Source organism: Rissa tridactyla, chromosome 7, assembly GCF_028500815.1.
Source record: "Rissa tridactyla isolate bRisTri1 chromosome 7, bRisTri1.patW.cur.20221130, whole genome shotgun sequence".
NCBI classification, from domain to species: Eukaryota; Metazoa; Chordata; class Aves; order Charadriiformes; family Laridae; genus Rissa; species Rissa tridactyla.
This window is the reverse complement of record NC_071472.1, coordinates 24,518,249-24,541,941: the sequence shown is the minus strand read 5'-3', so window position 1 is coordinate 24,541,941 and position 23,693 is coordinate 24,518,249. Positions and strand designations below refer to the sequence as shown.

The following is a 23,693-nucleotide window of genomic DNA, read 5'->3' as shown; positions in this document are numbered from 1 at the left end:
TTGACTGACTTCCAGTAATATATTGCACTAAAGTCCACTCAGCAGGAAGCAGGGTACCGTATTCAGCTCTGCAAGGTTAAGATAGAAACTGTAGAGTTTAGGTGCCTGTAGGAGTGGTGAATCAGCACAAAATCCTCCCTGTATATGGAGGCAGGCCTCTGAAGTTGCCTTTTAGGTCAGAGGAAAGCTGTCATCAATCTGAATGCTGCTGCATGAAGCCTCCATGGTTGGGAACCACAGTAGCACATTGCCTCAAGAGACCAGAAAGAATACAGGATCTACAAGAAAATTGGAAGCAACGACAGAAGCATGGTATCTGGGCAAAATGGCTCCAGGTCTAAAACAATTGTCTCCCCATTGAATTGATCTACGGGGCTCCAAAGGCAATTGAACATCCTTTCCCCAAAACACCCAGAACTGTGAAAGTCTTGACCATACCGGGAACACCAATGTCCCTCAAGTCCTCTTCACCAGACATATAAGCAAGGCATTCCCACGCCTAGCCAGCTTCCAAGGCATGAACCTGATGTTGAGACAGTACGAACCAAATCACACCACGTGAAACAGCTGGAAACGGCAGTAGCTCATCACATCATCTTCAGCTTCTTAGGGCTCAGCACAGTTCCATAAACCTTTCTCAAGCAAGGAAACAGACTAATGCCAGATCATAGTACTCTCACTATACAATTAGGGGGCACCAGCAAAATTGCCCTTATTCTGTGAAAGGGAAGGGCACCTGCCAAATTCACTCTCCAGATGCCTTCTCAGCAGCAACTGATTCACTTCTAGTTTCTCCTTTTCTACTCCCCCTTCCTTTTCTCTGAAAGGGCTATTTTTCTTGTGTAAATATTCAGTTCAAAACTCTAAGCATATGACTTTAATTTCTTACCTTCTAGAATATCAAAAGCATGTATCTATTCAAATACCGTGTAAGTGCTTTAATTCTAACACAGATGTGCTGCTTTAAACCAAGATCAAAACCTACCAAGGGAAAAGAATCAGTTAAGAGGAAGCAGAACACAAGACATTACCACCTCATTGCCAAAACAAAAATACTCTTCTTGCTTAAGTATTTTACTGTCTTTTAATTACAGAGTTAGCTGATATTTCCCTCTTTACTGGAATGGATGCTCTTTATTTTCCATAGGCTGTACACAGTTACAGAAGCCTGGACTGAATCCAACAGCATATGATAAATTTAGATTGATTTGAAAGTTAAACAGACAAATATAACTGGGAGACTGTAGGGTCCTAATTGCTTGAAAGGGTAGAGGGTACCAATCCAGTTCTTCAGCTTTTTTCACAATGCAGGGTCCTGATATAGCAAAATACACATTGGATGTCTGTTTTCACTTTCTCAGAAGAGAATGATGGCTGTATGTCTTGTAACACATAAATACACATTTGTCCCCTTTTGCTTGTGATTTTGCATGACTATTTATTTATTTTGCTGCCACTACATAGGTGACTTAGCAGATAAACAATGAGATATGGGCTCAGCTGCAAAATAAATCCACAAATTAACAAAATATGATCTACTTCTTTAAAACACACTTAAATCAAGATTTATTCACAAGTCTCCAGCTTAGAATATTTCATCAGCCAGCATAATAATGAGCAAAAATAAATGGCAAAAGACAGTCAGTTCCAGAATTACGCACAAATCTCCCTTGGATTTTCAAGATTCACTTTATGCATTGCCAAAGGAAAAGCGCTTCAGGAAGAACATAAAGAGGCTGTCAAAAGAAACCTTCTAAGAAACCTCCTTCACATGAACAATCCTGTTTTTCAAAATGGTATATATCTGATAAATTAAAAGTCACCTTTAAAGTAATGAGTATGGACAGAAATAACGTGCTAAGCACGCTAAATTTTTTTGAAGGTCAAATAATAACCTTCAGAAAATGTACTAAAACAAATCTCAATTATATAATTCTTTAGCTCAGAAAGAAAATGGATGAAAAAGTATTGCAAAGTGTTCTGCTTGGGAACATCTGGATTATCTTTGACTTTTTCCCTTGAACACTGCAATTCACAGGCCACTGGTTTCAGTCAGATTTGGCAGCTGCAAGGTTTCATTAGCCTTTTTCAGAACTTGACAAGGCATCATTTATTTCTGTCATTTACTCTTCAGTTTCCAGTTTCAGTTTCTGGCTTCACTGAGACAGAAACAAGTATTTTATTTCCGAAATATTTCTGGATGCAGGTGAAAAGAGACAGCTTCGCATTCCAGTGGTCAAGTTTCAAAACAAATATTTAGCATAACTGAATTATAATTATGCTTTGTCATCTCATTTATACACAAAAGTTTCAAAGAGCTAAAGAGACACTAGCAAATTAACAGCAATTGAAACAGAGGAAATAATAGTAGAGATTTTATTTATAGCCCGTTCAGATCTTTACTGCAATGTAATATTTTGCTTTTCTATTAAAACCATTGCTCTGTGAATTTGCAAAGCAGGAGAATGTCAGTTGCCAAAGAAATAAAAATGGCACAGTAATACTTCTGTGCCTGACTGAAATACATATGGTGTTGTCTAGACATTACACTTCTGTAGCTGGAATATTAAAATACTGCAATTACTTTGCATATTTGTAGAGCTGTATGGGAAAGAAAAATATCTGTTAAAATCTGAACAGGAAAACCCCACAGATAACTTCATAGGGGCAAGTCCTGAATTGTACACCTTTCAAACTCCCACTGTACATCAGCCGGTTTAAGAGGCCCGAGGAGGCCACCTGCCTCAGCAAGAGGAAGACTCAGAGGGATGCCACAAACTGTTTCTTTTAAGAAAGGGGAGGAAGATCATCAAGGGAAGACCCAGACAATTTGGAGTCTGACACAGAACCTGGTCCCACAGTTCTGTGCTCCTGCTGAGACCTGCCTCTGCCCAGGACCCACACAGCAGCAAAGGCCCTGTCACACCATGGTCAGTTGGCCAAAAGGCTTCATGTTGTTCTGGACACACGAGGTAACACAGCGTACCTGTGATTTTCCAACTGGCTGAGACACGCTTTTTGGGGCCCTTCTTTCCATCAGGAGTAAAATGTTTTCATTACATTACTCCCATGAAAAGGGGGACTTGCTTCACAGAACCACAGAAGCAGTTTTGGCACTTGTGCCCCTTCTTTACCTTCATTTCTTTGTCTAAAGACTAATTTAGCTCTTATTTTCAAAGAGGAAGACACTTTCCTATCCTTCCTTTTCATGAAGGGGAGCCTCTTCTTAGTTGAGGCTCTACAGAAATACAAATAAATCTGACAGTAACCCATAAAAGAAGTTTATTACCATATGCTCGATATGGCTTGTACTGAACATGGAATTCAATCATTAGACTTGTCAAAAGCACGTACTTAAATTCTGTATTTTCAAAGGAAACAGGGATTACTCCTTATTTGTACTTTATGACTCAAACCTTACAGTTTTCAGTTTAGTCTGGCATTGTAAGAACTGATATTATTCTGATAGCCCTACCAGTCTGGTTCAGAAATGAATACTCATAGAGGGAATACATTAGTTAATGGTGGCATATTTCCAATGGACCATTAGGAGGATCATTATAAAAATCCTGCAGTAATAGACTGAATAAATGCTGAAGTGTAAAGAAATGTACAAGATGTGCAAGAGCATATTTTTTTTTTAAAAAGGAATTATCATTTAAGGTAATATGCCTTCTGAGCATGAAGACTGTATGTGGAATTTCTTTGTTCCCTTTCCTATTCCATCCAATAAGCTTTATTTTAAAACACTTGAATTTTTGTCTGCTTTCACAAAAAAAAAAAAAAGTATGACTTAGGAATCTCTGTAGATTATAATTGGAGTGAAGACTAAAAAACAGTATGATAAACATGAAGAATTTATTCATAATAAAAAAGTCCCGTGACAGCAATTCAAGTAAAACCTCTCTTATACAGAACTAAATGACAGTAATAACAATAAGACCGTATCCCAATAAGCCTGTAAAACGTTAACTTAAAACTCGTGTATCTCTTGAAACAACTGGGCAGGCTGTGGAAAATACCCTGGGAAAAATATTGACTCTCATAAACTAGAGCATCTAAAAAGGGATGAAGGTAGATAAAATAAATTTAAGGCAAGAAACACAAATGGTGCAAGTAATGTGTAACAAAGTAGTGATGCAATGAGAGAAAAACAACTACAAAGCTGAAATATTTAAGCATCATGGAACATGTGAAAATCTAGAGGGATGATTGTTTTTTTAATGCAAGATTCATGTTGAATATTCTAGAGTAAGCTTTGCAAAGAAGCATCTCCTGGATAAGTTAACACATCCAGAGAAAAAGAAGAGTTGAAAGGAGCAATGGTAAATGTCAGACAGGACGAGGGAGTGTTCCAAATGTAGAAGGCAACATCTTGGCAAAAGGAAAGACAAGACAATGCCAAGATTGGGAAAAATATCAAAGAAGTAACACAATGAGAAGAGCAAAAAGTAAAAATGAGAGACAAAAAGGAAGATGAAGACAAACAAACCAAAATCCCCAAAGGCAAAAATAGGGTATTCTCTCAAAAAAAAACCCCAAAGCCAACCACACAAGCACCATTCACTAAACACAGAGGAAGAAAGAGAACAGAAGTGAGAAAGCAAGAAGGTTAGCAGAGAAATAACTGAAATATTTAAAATAGGATAGCAATGAAACATGGAAGAAAGAAAAGAGCTGACACAAATCATTCTGTGTGGGTAAGAGAGCAATGACATTTCGCATGGGGAGATGAAACAAAAAAATAACAAGGATATATAAACTAGGAAACGGAAATACAATACAGACCTTTAAAAAAGGTACGTTTCGAAGACAGACTACCATATGATAGTCTGCACATCCAGGAATGGGTAAAAACTGCAAAGTAGCTGGTGGCGGAGGAATGAACAGAAGGAATACATGAGAACAAAGAAGCAGCTATGAGAAATGCACGTTGTTAAAACAAAAATCAAAATTTTGGGTGAAATTTGAGTGCCCTGAAGATTATTAAATTTTTGCCTTTGGGAAAGGATTTCATCTTTTGTGGGCATCAGTCAGAACCACGGCATTATGTCTAGAATGCAACGGCAGCAAGTGTTGAGGATACACAAACATCTTCTAGCTGTCTTTTTCTACAGTAAAGATTAAGAAACTGACTGAGAATCTGAATCATTGCACTGTTTTACCTTTAAACATTCAAAAACATTAGCTCTGTATGTTCGAAATAAAGTCAGGTGGTATCAACAAGCAAGCACTCTATTTCCTCAACAAATCTGGGAAAAAATGCATTTGTATCCTGTTGGAAAGACTGACATTTTCTGGCACCTAACAACAATAAAACTATACAGTCATGACATGTCTTCCCTGCTTTTTCTGGAGTGCAGAGTTCTGACACAGCTCTACTGAGATCCTCCCAACTGAACAGACCAAGAAGTTAAATCTTCCTCAAAGGGAGCTCTCACAAAGAGCATTTACTCTGTGTTTGAGTCGGGTGGGCACTACCTGCATCTGTGGGGTCTTTAAAAAGTCACAACAGGTTGTATAAACGATGAAATAAATAAATAAACAATCAAAACAAAAAAATAATAACCAAAACTTTAAAATAAACCAGCTGAGAAGTAAAATACATTTACACTAACAAAAATACACTGTATAATATGGAACACAATTCTCTCTTCCTTCATGAATTTCCTCTCTAATTAATTATGAGGAACTAAAAGGTGATTATATACATGTTGACGTGACATGAGCACTCAATTTTAAATAACACGTAGAATGGCTAAACATAGAAGAAAATTACACTTTCATCAAGTCAGATCTCTGTTTTTGTTCCAGTATAAGATGTTTTCTGTTCTTTTTGTTTCCCCAGACAGTTCAAGCAGATGCTGCCTGTAAAAGTCTGATGCATTTCCACGCTGGCAACAGATCATGGATCATCAACTTGCCCAATAAAGCTATCTTATTGTAATTCAGATCATCCTTACCCAGCACTTGTTCTAACATGTGAACAGTCTGATAAGAGGGAATCTGATATTATCTATACAGTGAATGAAAGAAACCTAAAAGTTACAATTTTGGCTAATTTATCCAAACTAAACTGCATAAAGTCAAATCACTTTAGTCAGCCAGGTAGAAAGATGAAAGCTGTTACTAATATTTTTTTTTTCCTATTGTTCTCAGAGACTGTGGTGCTGGCTGCCAAAGCACAGATACCAATTCTCTCAAGAGTAGAAACATTCCTTTCCCCTGCCCCCCGCCCCGAACTACTGAAGCAAGGTTTGCACAAAAAAAACCCCTAAGAACTCCCTTTCCAAAAGCACAAGAGTTGCTCCTCGTGTTACCATAGATGTACCTTTTAATTTTTTTCTAAATACAACTTTCAGTGATTGGATCTCATCATCTCGTCTTCACACTGCAAATTCATTTGCAGTCAATTTTCAACAAGGATTCTTAAGTTATCATCAAAGTCAGCACTTTGAAACCCACCCTCTGAACATGGCCTTTGCTTTGTATCCCTACATGCCCAAGATCCCATTTAGCTCCATATAAATACTGATGCTATCATGGAACTGACTTACAGACCCATTCACCATGCCTTCGTCATTATTTACCACTTTCTTCCTCCTCTTCTTCCCTTCTCCATTCCAGCCTGCTATTTCTTCCAACAACACTACTGTCACCTTTGTGAACCTAGAATCACACAGTCATTTAATCTGACTACGTTTCAGTTTGTTCATATGTAAAATGTGCTCTCCCTGCACAGAAAGCAGTATTTTATGTATTGCCTGCGAGTTTCCTTGGCCTCAGGAAGCCTCACAAGGTGGTGAATGAAAACTTGCATCTTCTGGCAGAACTCTGGAGAGAAGATGCAACAAAACTGCAATCTCAATGGCCTTTCATTATCATAAAATAAACCCACTGAAATCATTATTAAATCCCTGAATGCTGTAGCTATAAAGATTTATAACCAATGTCTACTCCAATAAATATTTCTTTAAAATTTTTATGAGTTTTAACTTATGATTACACCTGTCATAGGAAAGAATATAAGACACTAATTGCTAATAGTAAATCTGTAGATATGCATAGTGCATTATTACTGCATTAATCATGAGTAATGATGAAATATACTGCACAGAATTTTAACATTAATCAAACTGATAACTATAACAAGCAAATCAATACCATTCAAAGCACAGCTCCTTTTCTCCAAATATGTTTGCAAATAGTGTGATTACTTGTTATTGCATATTTCTGGAAATTACTTCAGAAGGCAAAGCGCATGGACATTTGGTGACTTTTTAGAGAGATAAAATAACCAATGCACATTCATTACAATCCTAAGGATAATTACAATCTTGCTAGATTGTGACTAGTATCTAAAAAGTTCGTCTTTCTTTTTCTTCTGCTTCTATCAGTCAGTGAATTAATTCCTTTACCAATATGAACATCAATATTCTATTTCTGAGAAAGGCATCTGTTTTTCAATTATATTCCATGAAAGTCTCTGGTACCATGAAATGTATGACGTGCATTATTCTCTCTGCAATACCCAACTATGTGAAGGGATTATCTCTTTTCATGCAAAAATCTAATTTCATTTACTTGGCTCAATTCATTGTAAGTGACATGGGCTACTGAACTCTTGACATAAACCATAGGCTATAAAATACGTTTTGGAAACCCACAGGACTAATGGCTTGAAATGCAGTTTCACTTCTTTAGGACTGCACTCCAAACAAGAACAGAGTTTTATTATTTTCCTTCAAACATCAAGTTCTAACTTGTACCTATAAGGCACAAGTATGGCAAGTTGCGTGCGCATCCATTGACCTGCAAAATCACAGGCTGAGTGTGCAATAACTCAACAGAACATGAGTGCGCATGTTGCGTGTGCAGCAACCTCCGGGTAAAGATGTATGCAAAAAACCCCAAAGTGTTTGACAAAGTAGACATCACAGGTAGCATACGCAAGTTTTAGGAATGCAAATTTATACATGCATTTCTAAGATGCCAGCTGATGTGGCTTTAACCTGAGATAGAGTTCCAGACTTAAACAAAAAAAGCAACTTTTTTGCACACCCTTCCCCCCACCCTTTTACCTCCATGGTAAATGAATGATGGATAAAGATTATTGCTATTTCATAGTAAAATACCTCTCTCTAAAATTGAGACGCACATGGATGAGAGACTGTGAACATCCACCCTGTCAGCATCATGGCTCCAACCCACATAACTACAGGTTTTTCCACTACGCAACAAGGCTTTAATTCAAACAGTACCTTCCTCAAGACCCACTGCAGAAAAAAAAAAATTAAAAAAACAGCTCTCCGGATTAAGTCTGAAGATGGATATCATGCTAGACCACTCTTGACGGGCACAATCACAAGGTGAGGTAGGCTGACTAAAGATGTTTCATAGCCAGGAAGTCTAAGGGCATCACTCATGCGGTGTACTCCTCAGGCAACACTGACTGCAAGTCTCTTGTGAACCTAGACTTTAACGCAAAGTTTCCCTCAAGGAAGTTACATGTGGGAACATCATGTGTCCTTAACTGCGGGCAAGTTCCATTGCGTGTATTGCAATTCCCAGCCTCTATGTGCAGTCACAATACTTGATATTTGTGGACAGCAAAAGGAATTCAATGAGGAATTCAATTTTCCTTCTTTCCAGTATTCAGAGAATTTAACATAGTAACTAAGGTTTCATTTGCCTGCAAATGAAGAAAAAAAGAAAAGCCGTTCCAGAGAGAGAAAGGAAAAAGAAAAAGGAAAAAAAACACAACACCTAAACCCATGGGTTCACACAATTTAAATCCTGATGGACTATTTTAAAAAGGAAGCAGAATGCAATTTTAATAGACCCTAAATAGTCTGCTTCATGCATGCTCACTTAATGCCGAACCAAGACATTCTTAAAATTTCAAGCAGGGAAACCTGCTCTGGTTACCTTGGTGATAAACTAAAGGCAAAAATTGCACATAATTGTTGCTGATGTCACTGCTCCCAATTGTTTCCAAGGTTACAGAGTACCTCAAATAATTGTGATGTTTCATTTCTAGACTGTATTGGAAGCCCATTTTCTGTTCTCAGTAAATTGTTTAGTGCTGCAGGTAATCTATCTAAACCTTATCTAATAAGGCATCAGCAGCCTCTCAGCAACCTCTGGTAATGATGTAGATTTATATGTTGAAAATGTAGCTACCTAGTTCTTTACTGAGCAATTTGACTCCTAGATTATCTCAATTATTTTTATCCTAAGAATCTATTCCCATAACAAAGTATATTAATCAATCATATAAAAATATCTGAACAGTAAATGTCTTACTGTGAAGCAATATTACATATGAATTATCTACCTGGAAGAAAGCTGTTCTCTTGGCTGAATGGTGGAAAATTGGCTGTTAACTATTTATAACTGACTGATTCTCCCACCATCTTCAATCCCATTTTAAATGCAAAGCACAAGTATTTTGCTGCACTACAAAAATTCAGCCATGCTACATCTTCTCCACTGCAACCTCCAGTTTACTGTGCACTGTAGCATGAATCTCCTTAAAAATCAGTAACTAGTATATGTAAGGACGACTATGCTACCGTCACAGTATTAGTGCCTCAGGACCACTACAGATAATGCTGTTAACTACTGTAGTTCTGTATGAATTAACAAGAAACAGGGAGCAGTTTTGAAAACACAGTAAAACCAATGTATTTTTAGTCTACAATAATAAAGCAATAAAAGCAAGACTTTGTAGCTCACCTCTGTCCCCTAGATCTAACAAAGCCACATTTCTAATCCTCGCTTCTGAAGGGGACAACGGTTAGTAGATGTCCATCTAACACCTCTCCTCCTGCCGGAGGTGCCCTTCATCACTTGACTGCTCTCAGACTGCAGGGCTTGACCTTGTCAGCATGAAATTTTCCACTAGAGCAAAACAAAACGGCACTTACTGTATCTTAGCAGTCTGTTATTACTTATGCAATGGATTTTGAAAAGTAATAATTTACTTTAGAAACTGGTTGACTAAAACAGTTTATGTGCATTTAATGCATGAAATGAACTCCATATGGAGTCACTAAAAACATCTGTCGGGTATCTCAGCTTCTACCTAGAGTTCAGAGAGGGTTAGAGTGCAGCACAGAGCATAAAACAGAATATCAGAGGTGATTCTTTTTTGTTTGTTCAGAAAATGGCTAAGAGCTGAGCATGTTTATTTTCATGATTATTCACTTGAGTTTCTCAATGAATTCATTTCAGCTGCCTCCATTTTAGCTCTTCTGTGTGTAATTCCCATAAGTGGGAAAAACAAATACACTGGCCGGAATGCTTGCTGAAACAGTCTGTTTTAAATAAGCACTGAAGAATGTACATATAAAACAGTATGTATGCATGTATCCATGAGAAAGCCACTTGGAGGAGAGACTCTTAACGAATCAAAAACCAGCAATATACTACGCAGGCAGAGTCTTCCCTAACAGCTGAAATAGTAAATGCTTACAAGAGACTACCCAACAACAAGCCACACAGCATGAATTACTTGCTGAAATTAGGCTATGAATACATCTGAACAAAGAATGCGTCTGCAAAATCAAGTTCTACCTGCACAGGACTTATGAAAAGGAATAGAAAGGCAAAATCAATGAGAAACAGTTATGTAGTTGTATATAAATTACGTGATAACTGAATAGCTAAGGAAAGAGAGGAGGGAAATTGCACCAAGGCAAATTAATTTTAGGGCTGATTCTTTACTGTCTTATATAGTATATAAAAATGTTTATAATATTTTACTACTTTCTCAAATATATTAAAATGTCATAAGGTAATGAATGGGGAACAGACCCTATTTTGCTACGATATGGCTGCTAACTGCATACGCTTCAATTTTTAGATGTACAGTCAGACTTAAAAGACTAGTTATCCATATGTATTTGCTATGGTCTTAGACACAAACAGCGCGCTCTGCTTTTTAGACACAGATGGGGTAATGAAGGTAGCACCACTACCAGTCACTTGTTACTCAGTTCAACTCTGACACAAATCTATTCAAGTCTGATATTCAAACCCCAGGGTGCATTTGACTTTTACCAGTTCATATGCCTGTTGGAAATCAATTAGTAATGAATAAATTTTAGAAGGGCAGAGTCCCCACCCCAGCGTGTTTTGGCACTGTTGCAAACCGTGAGACAATATGATAGTAACAACATTAAAATGCCTTGTCCTCACAGCACAAAACTCTTTTCCCCATGGAATTAATACACACTTTGCCAGATTACACAAACAAATGCCAGGACATTCATCCATCACCAGCGGTGTACCCCAGGGGTCAATACCGAGTCCGATATTGTTGAATGCATTCAACACCGTCATTAATGATCTGGATGATGTAGTACGGTGCACCCTCAGCAAGTTTGTTCATGTTCCACCCTGGGAGGAGCGGCTGATACAGCAAAGGGTTGTGCTGCCATCCAGAGGGAAGGAACCTCAACAGGCTGGAGAAATGGGCCTAGAGGAACCTCATGAAGTTCAGTGAAGGAAACTGCAAAGTCCTGCACCAGTATATGCTGGGGGCTGACCAGCTGCAAAGCAGATTTGCACAGAAGGACCTGGGGGTCTTGGTGGACACCAAGTGGAACCTGAGCCAGCAATGTGCCCTTATCAATATATATAAATATACGAAGGGAGAGTATAAAGAAGACTGAGCCAGGCTCTTTTCAGTGGTGCCCAGTGACAGGGCAAGAGGTGACAGGTGACAGGCACACACAGAAACACAGCAGGTTCTGCCTGAACATCAGGAAACACTTTTTCACTGTGAGGGTGACCGAGTACTGGCACAGCTTGCCCAGGGAGGTTGTGGAGTCTCCATCCTTGGAGATACTCAAAAGCTTTATGGACATGGACCTGGGCAGCCTGCTACAGGTGACCCAGGTTGAGCAGGAGGGTTGGACGAGATGACCTTCAGAGGTCCCTTCCAACCTCAGCCACTCTGTGATTCTGTGGAATAACACAGAGCCAAGCATACACACTTACAAAAACACATCAATGGTTCAATTTCCGTGAAATCAGTGATCCTGAACTCTTCGCAAAAATCAAACACAGAATAGAGATTAAAAGAATCTTAACAGAAATGAAACACTGAAGTGCTTATTGGAAAACTACAGTAGCTAACTAACAACATATTTAGGGACCTAAGTAATTTTGAAAAATCTAGTCATATTTGACTTGTTCAAGATTATATGAGGTGTCTTTAACCTGCTGAAGAGCTAGTAGTGGTCTTCCCAATCCTGAGTCACAGATCTGTATTCTTTTCCACCTACAGACAGACTATATCCTTGAATTGCTTTGCTATTCATATACCAACCAAAGAGGATCCTGAGGACCTTGTACTTCTGCTCATTAGATATTTCCACAGTACTCTTAGATGTAATGTGTCACCTTACATTTTTAGTATTTGGGATTTTCTATAAAAATACAATCACAAAGTAATGAAAGTGCAATGTATCACACAATAAAATAACATGTAAAAGTCAAATTATTCCTCAGACAAGTATACATAGCTTTTATGGATATCATGATGCCCTACCTATAACCATAGGCAGAATCTGATCCTTTGAGGTAGTTTAGTCACGTTACTGTGACTGCATTTCACATTCCTATTAAGAAATAAACAATACTGTGCTCTGAAACTTGTATACTTGCTGTCAAATTATTCATCATAAGACTACATTAAGCATGTTCCTTTAATTACTTTAAACACTTCATTTTAAGTAACCACAATTCTATTAATTCTTTTGGCTTTTGTTTCACAAAACAAATCAACTCGAAGCTTTACTGTCCCACAACACATATTTGCATTTCTTTACTGTTCCAAGCAACAGCAGTAAAAGTGTATGCTACATGATCTATCAGTATCACGTCAGTACCAATGCAGACGGTAAAATTACAAAAAAGTTGGTAAAGCCAGCTGCAATATGAAAGGCTATGTTACATAATGTTAATATTTAACCGTTACCTCCAAAAAAATAATGTTCCCCAATTCAGATGGATCCCCAATCCCCTTTTCAGATGGATGAAACTACCTGTAGTACACTAGATGCTCCACGCTGTATACAACAAAGCAAAGTGAAGGTACTAATATTTTGGCTTCTCTACCTCATATGTCTGGCCCACAGTCACACTATCTGTCAAAGTGAAACAGGTGTATTTTCTCTCTTGACATGATCATACCTTAAAAACGACAATAACCGAGTAGTCTTAAAGAACAACTTCAGAGATTGTTACCAACATTAAAGACGAAGTGTATGTTTGCAGAGAAAATACAAAGATAATTATACTGCCTACCTGCAAACTACCAGGAAGCTGAAGTTGTGATGGGGTAGGAGGTGGAGACAACAGGTTTGGTTCTGCTAGAGCCAGGTCAACTCGTGAAGCACCCAAGCATCACTAAATTCAAACTAATAAGCAATCCCAAGAGCTTTAGATCTCAACACCTGTTGAGACAGGTAAAGAACTATACCATTCAATCAAAACTCACAAGCTCAACTCCATCCCACTCCTGGCTATTTAACATTAATTAATGAAACATAATATTTTTTGATGAAATTTCATTTAATTCTCAGTTTTCGTGGGTTAGAAAATTAAATAACAATTTCTTATCACCAATAAGTTTTAAAACAGGTGCCTTCTACTGCTTTCAGAAGAGCAACACTTGACTGATACAGACATGAGAGGAGAATTTGGTTCAGTTTCTGTCAGTGTCAGTGTAACCTAGAAAACCGCTCTTAATTTACAACCTCCCTGTAAAGAGGATTGTAAAGAGACGGATCCTGAAACATAGGATCTTTGCACCATGATCTGAAATCCTCACTTTACGCAGGTATATACACCCACCCTTTCCAGACGACAATGTACAACTTTACCTCCTCTTTGCCACGCTACTTTTCATAGCCGTTCCTTTTCAAAATTTCAAATCACTGCTACCCTAAGGGATAGTACTGATATGATGTAACATTTCTCACAAGATAACATCATTTGAAGAATTTATGGACCTATTTTACTTTAAAAAGCTTGTGTGTAATGATATTTGAGAATCTTTTACTTTGTAATCTTTTGCCAAAACAGACACACCTAAGTAGTGGCAGCAGATGGAAGAGGTTAAAAGTATCAACTCCCAAATTACCAACTTTGCTAGCCACCTTCCCTTCATAATTTAGACCCTTCTGTTGGAGATTTGAAAATATATCCTAGACAGATGACATGTTAACAGAATCATTTCATGGTTCAGTGTCTCCACAGTATCATTTATCTCTATCTCTAGGCACTGGAGGTCCCTTTTCAGGAGATTTATGAGTTAGATCCAAGAATTCATTTTCATGAAGGAGAATGTGTTCATCATTGCAAAACAGAACTTTAACATTCGTTCTAAGATAATGCTTCCTTCTTATTAGCAGTTTTAAGAATGTCTCATGCATGTAGTATCACAAGTGTTTCCAAGACACTGCACATACGCATAATAAAATGTTCATGAATGAAAGATGTTTTTAAAATTTGCATTACTCCATGAACATGTATCCCTACACATTCATACAATAAAATACTCATGAATGAAAAAGGTTTTTAAAATTTGCATTAGTCCATGAACTTGTATCCCCGTCTCTTCCGAATCTTCGTAATACATACAGAAACAAGGTCGGGAAGGCTAGTGTCTAATGAAACATCTGACTTAAAATTTAACTGGCATTTTCTTCTTCACTTTCGCTATCAAATATTTACTGCAAACACTACATTTTCTGTAGGACAAGAAAAATGGTTAACCACTGGAAGATGCTTAAGCATTTGGCCCACAGCTCAGGCCATATTATCAAAAGTACGAAGTTAATAGTTATGCACCTTAAAAAACACAGTGTTTTCAAAAGTGCTCAGCATCCAGCACCTCCTGCTGCGAAACACTGGTCAAGTTTTCAGGGGGGTGCAGCACAGTAGGACCACATATTCTTCATGCCCGGCTTGAGACACTCAGTGAATTCTGAGGGTTCACCTGCCCCCTGGAAATCAGCTATTTTGTTGAGACAAATTCAATCCGTAGTCACATTTTATGTTGCTCAACCCAATGAAAGGAAACCTTTTAACTGTTCTGTTCAAACAGAGGCTTCTGGTAGCGGCAAGACAGGATTCTAGATGTGTAAGTGTGTCTGACTCAGGACAAGGATCAACAATGTCAGATCACCAGTGCACGTATGTAACCCACTTCACACTGCAGGAGATTCGAAGTTACAGTTTAAAACACACTAAAAATGGAGGACAGGGAGTAACACATCTGTTTGCAGTCTTTCAACTAATATTATTTATCTAACAGAAGCATTTATGTGCCCTTTCACTAGAATTTTTGTACTAAAATCCTTACGCTGAACAAGATATGGGAAGAGAACTGCAAATAAAAACGGGTAAGTCGTGATCTTCATTTCAAAAGGCACAGCAATCAGACAAGACAGTTGCTGCTCATGTTGAGGAGACGGAGGAGACAGAGACAGCGAGACATGATTGAGGCCTTATTATGTACACTGTCCTGTTAAAAACTATCTTCAAACAAAATGCTGATCAGAGACAAAAGATTTTCCAGGAATGCTGAAAGGACATAGATGGAAAAACTAGAAAATAAAAACAGTTACAAAAATACAGAGCTAGGAACTTCAGAGCACTAATGGAGAACGCAAAAATCAAACACCTTAGTGACATCAGTACTTTCCATATTATGAAATTCTGCCTTACAGTCCAATTTTACTTGACAGCTTACAGGGCTATCACTAGGAGTTCTGCCATTTCTACATAAATACGAGCCTGTAAAGAGAGGTATGACTGGCAAAATCCTAATTTCAACAGTTGTCCAATGACATATATACCTAGGATGGGACAGAAAATGTTCATGGCAACTGGAATGTTTTATTGTGAGATATGATGTTTTCTGTTAATGTCTTACAAGGAGGGGAATGTAAAATACTTCAAATAGAAATGATGAAGATAGATCCGGATTTAAATGGGCATAAGGACCCTCCTCTTCCAGCAATGCCATATGACCCAAACATCTTGGGGTCCCATGATGTACCCATAGACATGCTCCTTTGTAGACTTATGAGCCATTCAACGCGGAGCTTAGTCCATCCCTGGTTCAAATTACATAATTAAGACGTAGACCTGTGTTAGTCAGAGGTGGCAAGTTTAACAGAAGTCTTAAGTTTGGGAATGAAGTTTTCACTCCTCCATAAAGTTTCCTGGGGACTGAAATTTTGACTATGCTTTGCTGAATATTTAATTTTCTAAAGCAGTGTCACTCTGACCTTCCCTCCCATGGTTAAAACTGCTGCCTATAAAGTATAGAGAAGTGTAATTTCTCATCTACTGGAAGAATATTTAGGCTTTGTAACTAGTACCATCTGAATTTAATATCTTATTTGCTTCTTGTTTAGAGAACACCAACAGTATAAGATGTTTTGCTACTGTCAGCTTTTCCTGTTTTCCTGCTTAAATTAGCACATGAAAACAGTAAAAGCCTAGTCCTTGATTTGGGTTCTACACATGAAGACATCTCCAAAGATCTTGGGGTATGTGATTGCTGTGACTGTTAGTACAGTATCATTCAATCAACAGTTGATTTGGACCCTATAAAGTCAAAGTAAAGACTCAGTGATTTCAATTATATTCATTTAAGACTAAGGCCTAGCTCACTAAACTAGACTCAGTAAATTAAAACTCAATGCCAAGGCTAACGGCACAATTACTGGCTGTCTCTAGAAAAAAAGCCAGTGACTAAGCTGACATAGAAACTTAACTACTTTGTTCCCTACTTGAGAATGGAAGAATTCTATGGAAACACACACAGATTTCTGTACCTAGCTTTGGCCATTTTGCCATTACTAACATTTTTAAGTACATTCATGAGAACAGATTATTCAGTGCTTGATAAAAAAAACTTGAAAATTATTGCAAAGTTTTCTGCTAATGTAAAGAAATTAGAAGCACACAAAACAGACCAGTCTAGCACACAGAAGGCACTATAAATAGAAAGATATGGATCAACTGTAGTCAAGAATGTAAGAGAACAAGGAAATAACTCCTGATAACTCTCTGCCTGAGTGAAGTGCAAGTGTCATTCACTGTGCATAGCAATTTCACCTTTTCTTCTTCAAACTGAAGTAAAATCAGCCCAATCAACAAAAATTATCCTGGGAGAACACATACAGAAATCAGAAATATGCAGTAAATCGATAGCCTATTACATTTATTGCTCATTATACACAGTAGCTTTTTACACTTCCAGATAAAATGGAGCTTGACTGTAGGGTACCACAGTCACACCATAACTGTGCAACACACTTTGGTGTCATTTGGTATTAGTGCATTTAGTACATTTAACAATAGCTGAAACCTGATTTGCCAGTTTCTTGCCAAACCACAAGAAACCACAGATGAAAGAGTAGCTTTTTTCAACAAATTAAATTATGTAAGTCTGTTAGAAATTAGAGTATGGGTACATACACAAGGCTGGAGTTATATAAGGTTACATTTCCTCCTGACCTAGGTCTTGAAACTTCCTCCAGAATCCCAGAATTAGAAGCGTGTACCTTAGTATTCAGCTTCATTGTACTCCACTATTAATGTGGTTTGAACGGCCAATTACAATTGTGAGACAATTTCGGAAACTGCTAACCTCCTGCTAGCGGTCATTTTCCAGGTGAAAGCAAACCACCCGAGTTGTTTCTCACTATATCCCTCAGGAGCCGTAAGCTCCAGACTTCACTTGAGAGCAGCGCTGTCACCATCCGTGAACTGAGGGCAGTCAGCTGAGCGCGCCCTTCCTCCATCTCATCAGAATGTGAGAATTATATGTTGATTTAAATCGAGCAGAGCCCGCTGCAGGGAAAGTTCTGGCAGGCAGCCTCCTGCAGAAAGCAGGAGGCAGCAGGAGCTAGTGGTACCACTCCTCAGCTGAGACAAGACTTGGAGCTGCATGAATACACTGCCTCTCATTTACTCCACCCTGACCCAAGCTGTTTATTTGCAGGTTATCAGCAAAGCAATTTTAAGACACAAAGATCCCTATGTACAGGGATGCACAAATGCCTCTGGAGACGTGACAAGCGCTAGTCTTGATTAAGAAACTTGTTGAGTCCAGAGTCTAACCGTAGTCTCACCGAGCCAAAAACTAGGGCTGAGAGCTTTGGCTCAAATGCACAGTGGATGCAGAGAAAGTCTTGGCCAAGAAACTACCTACCTCAAAATGACCAACTGGCTGAACATTTGCATTTATAACTTCAGACACAGATATCATGAAAGCAGGAACTGTAAAGATGGCAGATCCCTGAGCTCAGAGTATTTTGGACTGAGCAGTCTCAGAAGGTGAGCTGCAATGCTTTTATACATAGCTGCTTGAGCACTCAACCAGTGCTTGGAAGAACGACTTTCAAACTGAGAAGAGCCTCAATGCTTATGTCGAAAATGCTGTTAAAAATGTGTGAATTGCAGCACAGGCATCAGGAACTGCACTAAAATTACTTGTAAACTGTCAAACTACTATAAGAGGGGAATAGACCTTTTGGTCATATTTACTACCCCTCTGAATTGACCTCAAACAAGTACCAGGAAAGAAGCTCTCTCTCCTGTACCCCAGGCTGTTATGGATTCCAGCGCTCTTCAAAGTCCATTTTATCCAATATGAATGCACAGTTAGCAGCAGCAGAGTTATAGCTCATCAAATGCAAAGCAGAGAGACATCTCTCAACTTAAAAACTGTTACCATTCTATTTAGTAAATGTACCCTTTATTTAATTAATCAGATAGATACTTCACCTTTGTTTTGCTAAGTCATACAGAGATGCAACACCAAACAGGGAAAGAGAAAAACTCTAGACAGAAATCAAAGCCTCTACATGCCCTATTCTATGTATCTTCCTATTGCTTGCAGTAACTTTTGATATGACTTCTGTCCTTTTAAACTGTTTTGCTCCTTGATAAAATTTATAGATATTGTTTTAGTAATCTGAAGCCTCCCTTGTTGCCTTAATTGCCAGGACCTGTTTTACACTTGTGCAAAGGCAACAAGCTAAACCGCTGCTTCAGTATGAATAATTTTGGGAAGAGTGGTGGCAGTTCATGTCTGAGCTGGGTAGGACACAACTCTATGACACAGAACGCAGCACAACTGCATCTGCATATAAATAGACTTAATCAGAAATGCAAATTGCAATCAGAAGAAATTTTAAAAGCCTATGATAACTGTGCAGATAACAAAAGGTCAAACACTTGTATTGCTGAAGGTTTTAAACTGTTATCAGTCAGGAGTGATTCCTTCTTTATGAGTAAAACGTGGAAAAGACAAGTCTATGCCAGTCTAATCAAATGACAGACACTTTCTGTACTTCTTCTATTATTACAACTGTTTTGTTGTTAAACTCTATTTTACAATGTCAACATCATCGTAACTTATTCAGGAAGACTCAACGAAATGAAAACAAAGTGAAACCAAAAACAGACAGCATGAAATAATATAGCTAATTCACATGACTATACATAGAGGGAATTTCTATCCCTTTTTTATTTCCATGTATGACAACTCAAATCTTCACATTTTAACTTCCTTGGGTAAATGAAAAAATAAATTATGACTACAGTTTGCTGGAATTGTCAGACTGCTTCATAGCATTGTCAAAATTGCGTGGTTTTCAGCCACAGTAAAACAAGCCCAAGAATCTAGGGGATTAACATTTAAAAATATTATTCAACAGTTACAAATGTGGGCTTCTTCCTTATTTGAGACAAATGTTTCAAGACAAAAGTACCTAAGAAAAGTACTTTTGAAGGGAGGTACCTTCATATTATATGATTTTATAAGATAAGAATAAAATAAATGCGTAAGTCTATCATTTCAAGGCTTTCTAAACATAAACTACTCTGAAAGTCAGGCTGAAAAAAAAGTCTTTAATATTACAGCTTTTTAATGTCTTTTCCTATGAGAGATTCTTAGGATTTGAAGCTCAAATGTTTACCAAATATTTCTTTCTCCTTTGACTAGATTACCTTTGAACAAACTAGTGAGTGAAGAGAGCCATCTAGTGCCTTACCTTGGAATCTTAAAAAGGGTTTTCACCGGATGCATGTCAAATAAAGGAGGGTCTCCATCCCCCAGTTCAATAGCTGTTATTCCCAAGGACCATACATCACATCGAGCGTCATATGAGTAGTCATACTGTTGTTCACAAGCAATGACCTATCAGAAAAAAAGCAGAGAAAACAACACTTCAACATAACGTACAATTCACGCCATCCTAGCGTAACACGAACATACTTTTTGAGGCATGTCTAAAATCCTATGTCACTTTCAAATCCATATCCTTGCCTGTATATCCCACTTAGGAAAAACCCCACAAAAACGTAACAGTAAATTAGAACTTCTCTCAGATTTGTTTTCTTTAAAAAATAATCTCCCTCTTTTCAAAAATACATGGGATGCTTCAAATATCTATACAAAGAACATCACTCCACTAAATTCCGGGTTTGAAAGCGCTTCTCACAGAAACCTATTACAATAGCAGAGAACCCTACTGATGTTATTCTTATTAACTTCTATGACTACTCATGAGGACAGACTGATTTGCACAGATGTTTTTTAGATAAGAATATTCCATCAGTCATTTCTGACAATTTTTTTTTTTGTTTGTTTGTTTCTACTGGATGTGTGGGTTGTTTTTTTTAAAAAAAAAGTCTTAATTAACATACCATTTACCTTGTCTAAGAAAAACTGAAGTTAACAGGAATCTCTCCTTGGACATCAGAAGTGTTTTGCATCACAAACTTGATGCACAATTCCAGCTAACCCGTTGTTTGCGTTCTAATTATAAGCTAACTATTCATACAAGCCGGAAACAATGCTGCATCTAAACGTGAGATTCCAACTAAAGTTTAAATTTAGCCCTTATCTTTGCAAAGGGATAAGAGAAAAATTGCAGCTCCGCTGCCTTTTATTCTTTCACCATGTGGAATCCTGTCTCAAGTTTGTCTTCCCAAATCTCATCAATTAGACCAACTGCTTTGAAAATTTGTAAAATCTGCGCATATTGCTAGTATTGGCTTCCGCGATTTTTCTCATTGTTACTAATTTGTACTTAAGATAAACAGAACTTCTGACAGCATGTCCTAGGGTATCTGTATCTATGTTCTAGGAGAGATTTTTTTTTTTTAATTCTGTATGACTTCTGAGTTCTTGTGTCAGCGCTTCAATCTGGGACAATGCTTTGCGGAGATGCCAACATGCAAGTCAACGCTCCAGGTAGCTGCTGGCAGAGGGCCACCCACAGCCTGCTATAAGAAAACCTGAAGCTGTTGGTTCCAGCTTAACCTCTTGGTTACTTTCTCCATAAGCGGCACCTACCAGAGGCATTTGTGCCTCTGGTAGAGATTCTAGCCAACAGGCCCATAGGACCTGTCCATCTCTTACTCTGGGACTCATGACCCCATCATGCAGCACACATCATTTATTTTATCAGAAATCAGGGGTGTAGAACATACAAGTTAAAATAATATCACAATGTCTTTTGGAGGTTTTTTTGGCAGTAAAGTTGAACATTAGTGAATTCCTTTGCTATATACTAATAGTTCAGTTATTTTCCTAGAGCAAATCAGTCCAGAAAAATTAAGACCTTTCCTGAATTTTCTAGCAATATTTTGACAAGTGTTGAGATCTCTCTTTTCTTCCTCAATTTTTCCGGGTTAGTATACCAAAGAAATTTCTTTTTATACTCTGCTGACAGTGGTATTTTCCCTCTATTGCTGTAATGTCAAAGAATCTTCTGATTGAGTATTAGACCAGTGTTTCTCAACCACTGTCCAAGGAACACTGGTGATCTGTAAGACATGATAAAGTGGTGAGCAAAATGCCTGCAGACCATGTGAGAAAAACACATACACATTCCCCTACACATCAACTATCAAATAAACAGATGGGGGAAAATGAAAGTAAGCCCTGTAAGAGAGGGTTCAGGGATTTTTTTCTTCATCTTGAAGAGGCAGAGTTTTGTTAGCCAATGCAATGCTCTTCAAAGTTGTCATACGAGGATCATTTTCCCATCTCCCCTTCTCTTCAACAGAATGTCTTAAGTGAAAGCTGTGAAATATTTCTTAGCTCTTCAAAGAGTTCATTATAGCCTTGATCTCATCCCAAAGATCCCTCTCTCTCTTGAAAAAGATGGGCTTTTACTGTGCAGTAGATGGATTCTATGCAACTCAAGCAGAACACTTTAAACCACCACCCCTATTTCAGAGGCCTATATGGTAATTTCATTTCCTTATACCATGCCTTAGAGAGAAGGAAAAAAAAAAATCAAATTTGATGTAGAAACTTGTAAGAAAGTCAGTGTGGAGATCCACCAGAGACACTCAAACAACATATTCTAAAGAGTCCATACTTGATGTTGGCCAGAGGTTCCTCCATTGCAGTTTTGCTCAGAGATTGAAAGGCAAGCTTGTATTTCTTGACTATTTTTGTTTCTTTATACAGTTCCCCAAACCATCTGTATACTCAAGGATGCTTCCTCAAAGATACATCAAGCAAGTCAGCTTCCAAGGCCATGACTCAGAAGTTGCAAGTAACTTATCCATATGTGACTAATTAAATGCACTGTGTTCTCCTTCCTTTTTTAACACATGAAAAATATTTACCTGCTTGGATAAAAAGCTGCTAGAGCTCATCTCCTGGGAGTGACTACCTCAGAAGTTGCCTGGTTCTCATCAGTGTGTGGAGTCTTTTGCAAATACTTGTCTATTTGTTCTCAAACTTTATGACACAGAGGAATATATTTTCATTTTCAAGGGAAGGAAAAGCAGGACCCGCTCAAGGTCACACTGAACTTTGTCAGCAATGTCACAAACATAGCTGGTCTCCCACGTTCAAAGACACCACTACTTTTTCCTCTATAAGCACATCACAATTGCTTCTAACTACAGGCCGATGGCAAAACTTGCTATGTATCTCACTCTTAGGAAGTTTAGTAGGTACACGAAAATAATACAAGCATCAGAGGGCTTTGCACTCATAATGGATGGGGAAAAGAAAGTATACTGCAACTGCTGTTTTTTAAAAAAAAAAAAAAAAAAAAAAGAAAAAAAAAAGGCTTTGAGCTTTTCTCAGCTTCACAATGTACTACCTACCAAACAAAGAGAAAGGAATGTATAATGGATCTTTCTATGCCTTCTGCTCCACAGCTAACAGCTACACCTCCAGTAAGTAGGTACATGGCATTAAAATGACTCTATGGCAAAATACTGGCACTCTAACCACAGGAAATTAACTACTATCAGATTCCCTCCCGTTCTAATATCAGAGTCTGCAATGATTCTTTTAGAAAAACATTCCCCTTAATCTGCATTCTCTTTGTTTACAAAAAATCAGCCAGTGGACCATGAAAGCCAGTATGTTTTAGACAGTTTGCTTGCCTATACTGAGATCAGTCTCACAGAAAACATACAAAATGAACTGCTCTTCTGACACCAAGTATGCAGCATGTCCATTAATTCAATGATCGTTTTGAAACAAGTTTTCAATTTCTGTGGAATTTATCATTAGCATTTATGCACCACTTAGAAAAACACAAGTGCCACTAATTTTAATTTTTAAGGCAAGAATCAAATTTTATAGCTTTTTCCTTGATGAAAGGTGCACATTGGCAGCT

At 37.9% G+C, this 23,693-nt stretch overlaps 1 protein-coding gene across 1 annotated transcript in view; it reads right to left on the bottom strand.

Moving 5' to 3' along the window:
* The window catches only part of MYO3B (myosin IIIB), a 193,217-nt gene that overhangs the window by 140,627 nt on the left and 28,897 nt on the right, over window positions 1-23,693 (bottom strand). Inside the window, exon 7 of the mRNA XM_054208150.1 lies at window positions 20,091-20,236. Coding sequence (XP_054064125.1) covers window positions 20,091-20,236 — 146 coding nt within the window. The remainder of the gene's footprint in view (window positions 1-20,090; window positions 20,237-23,693) is intronic.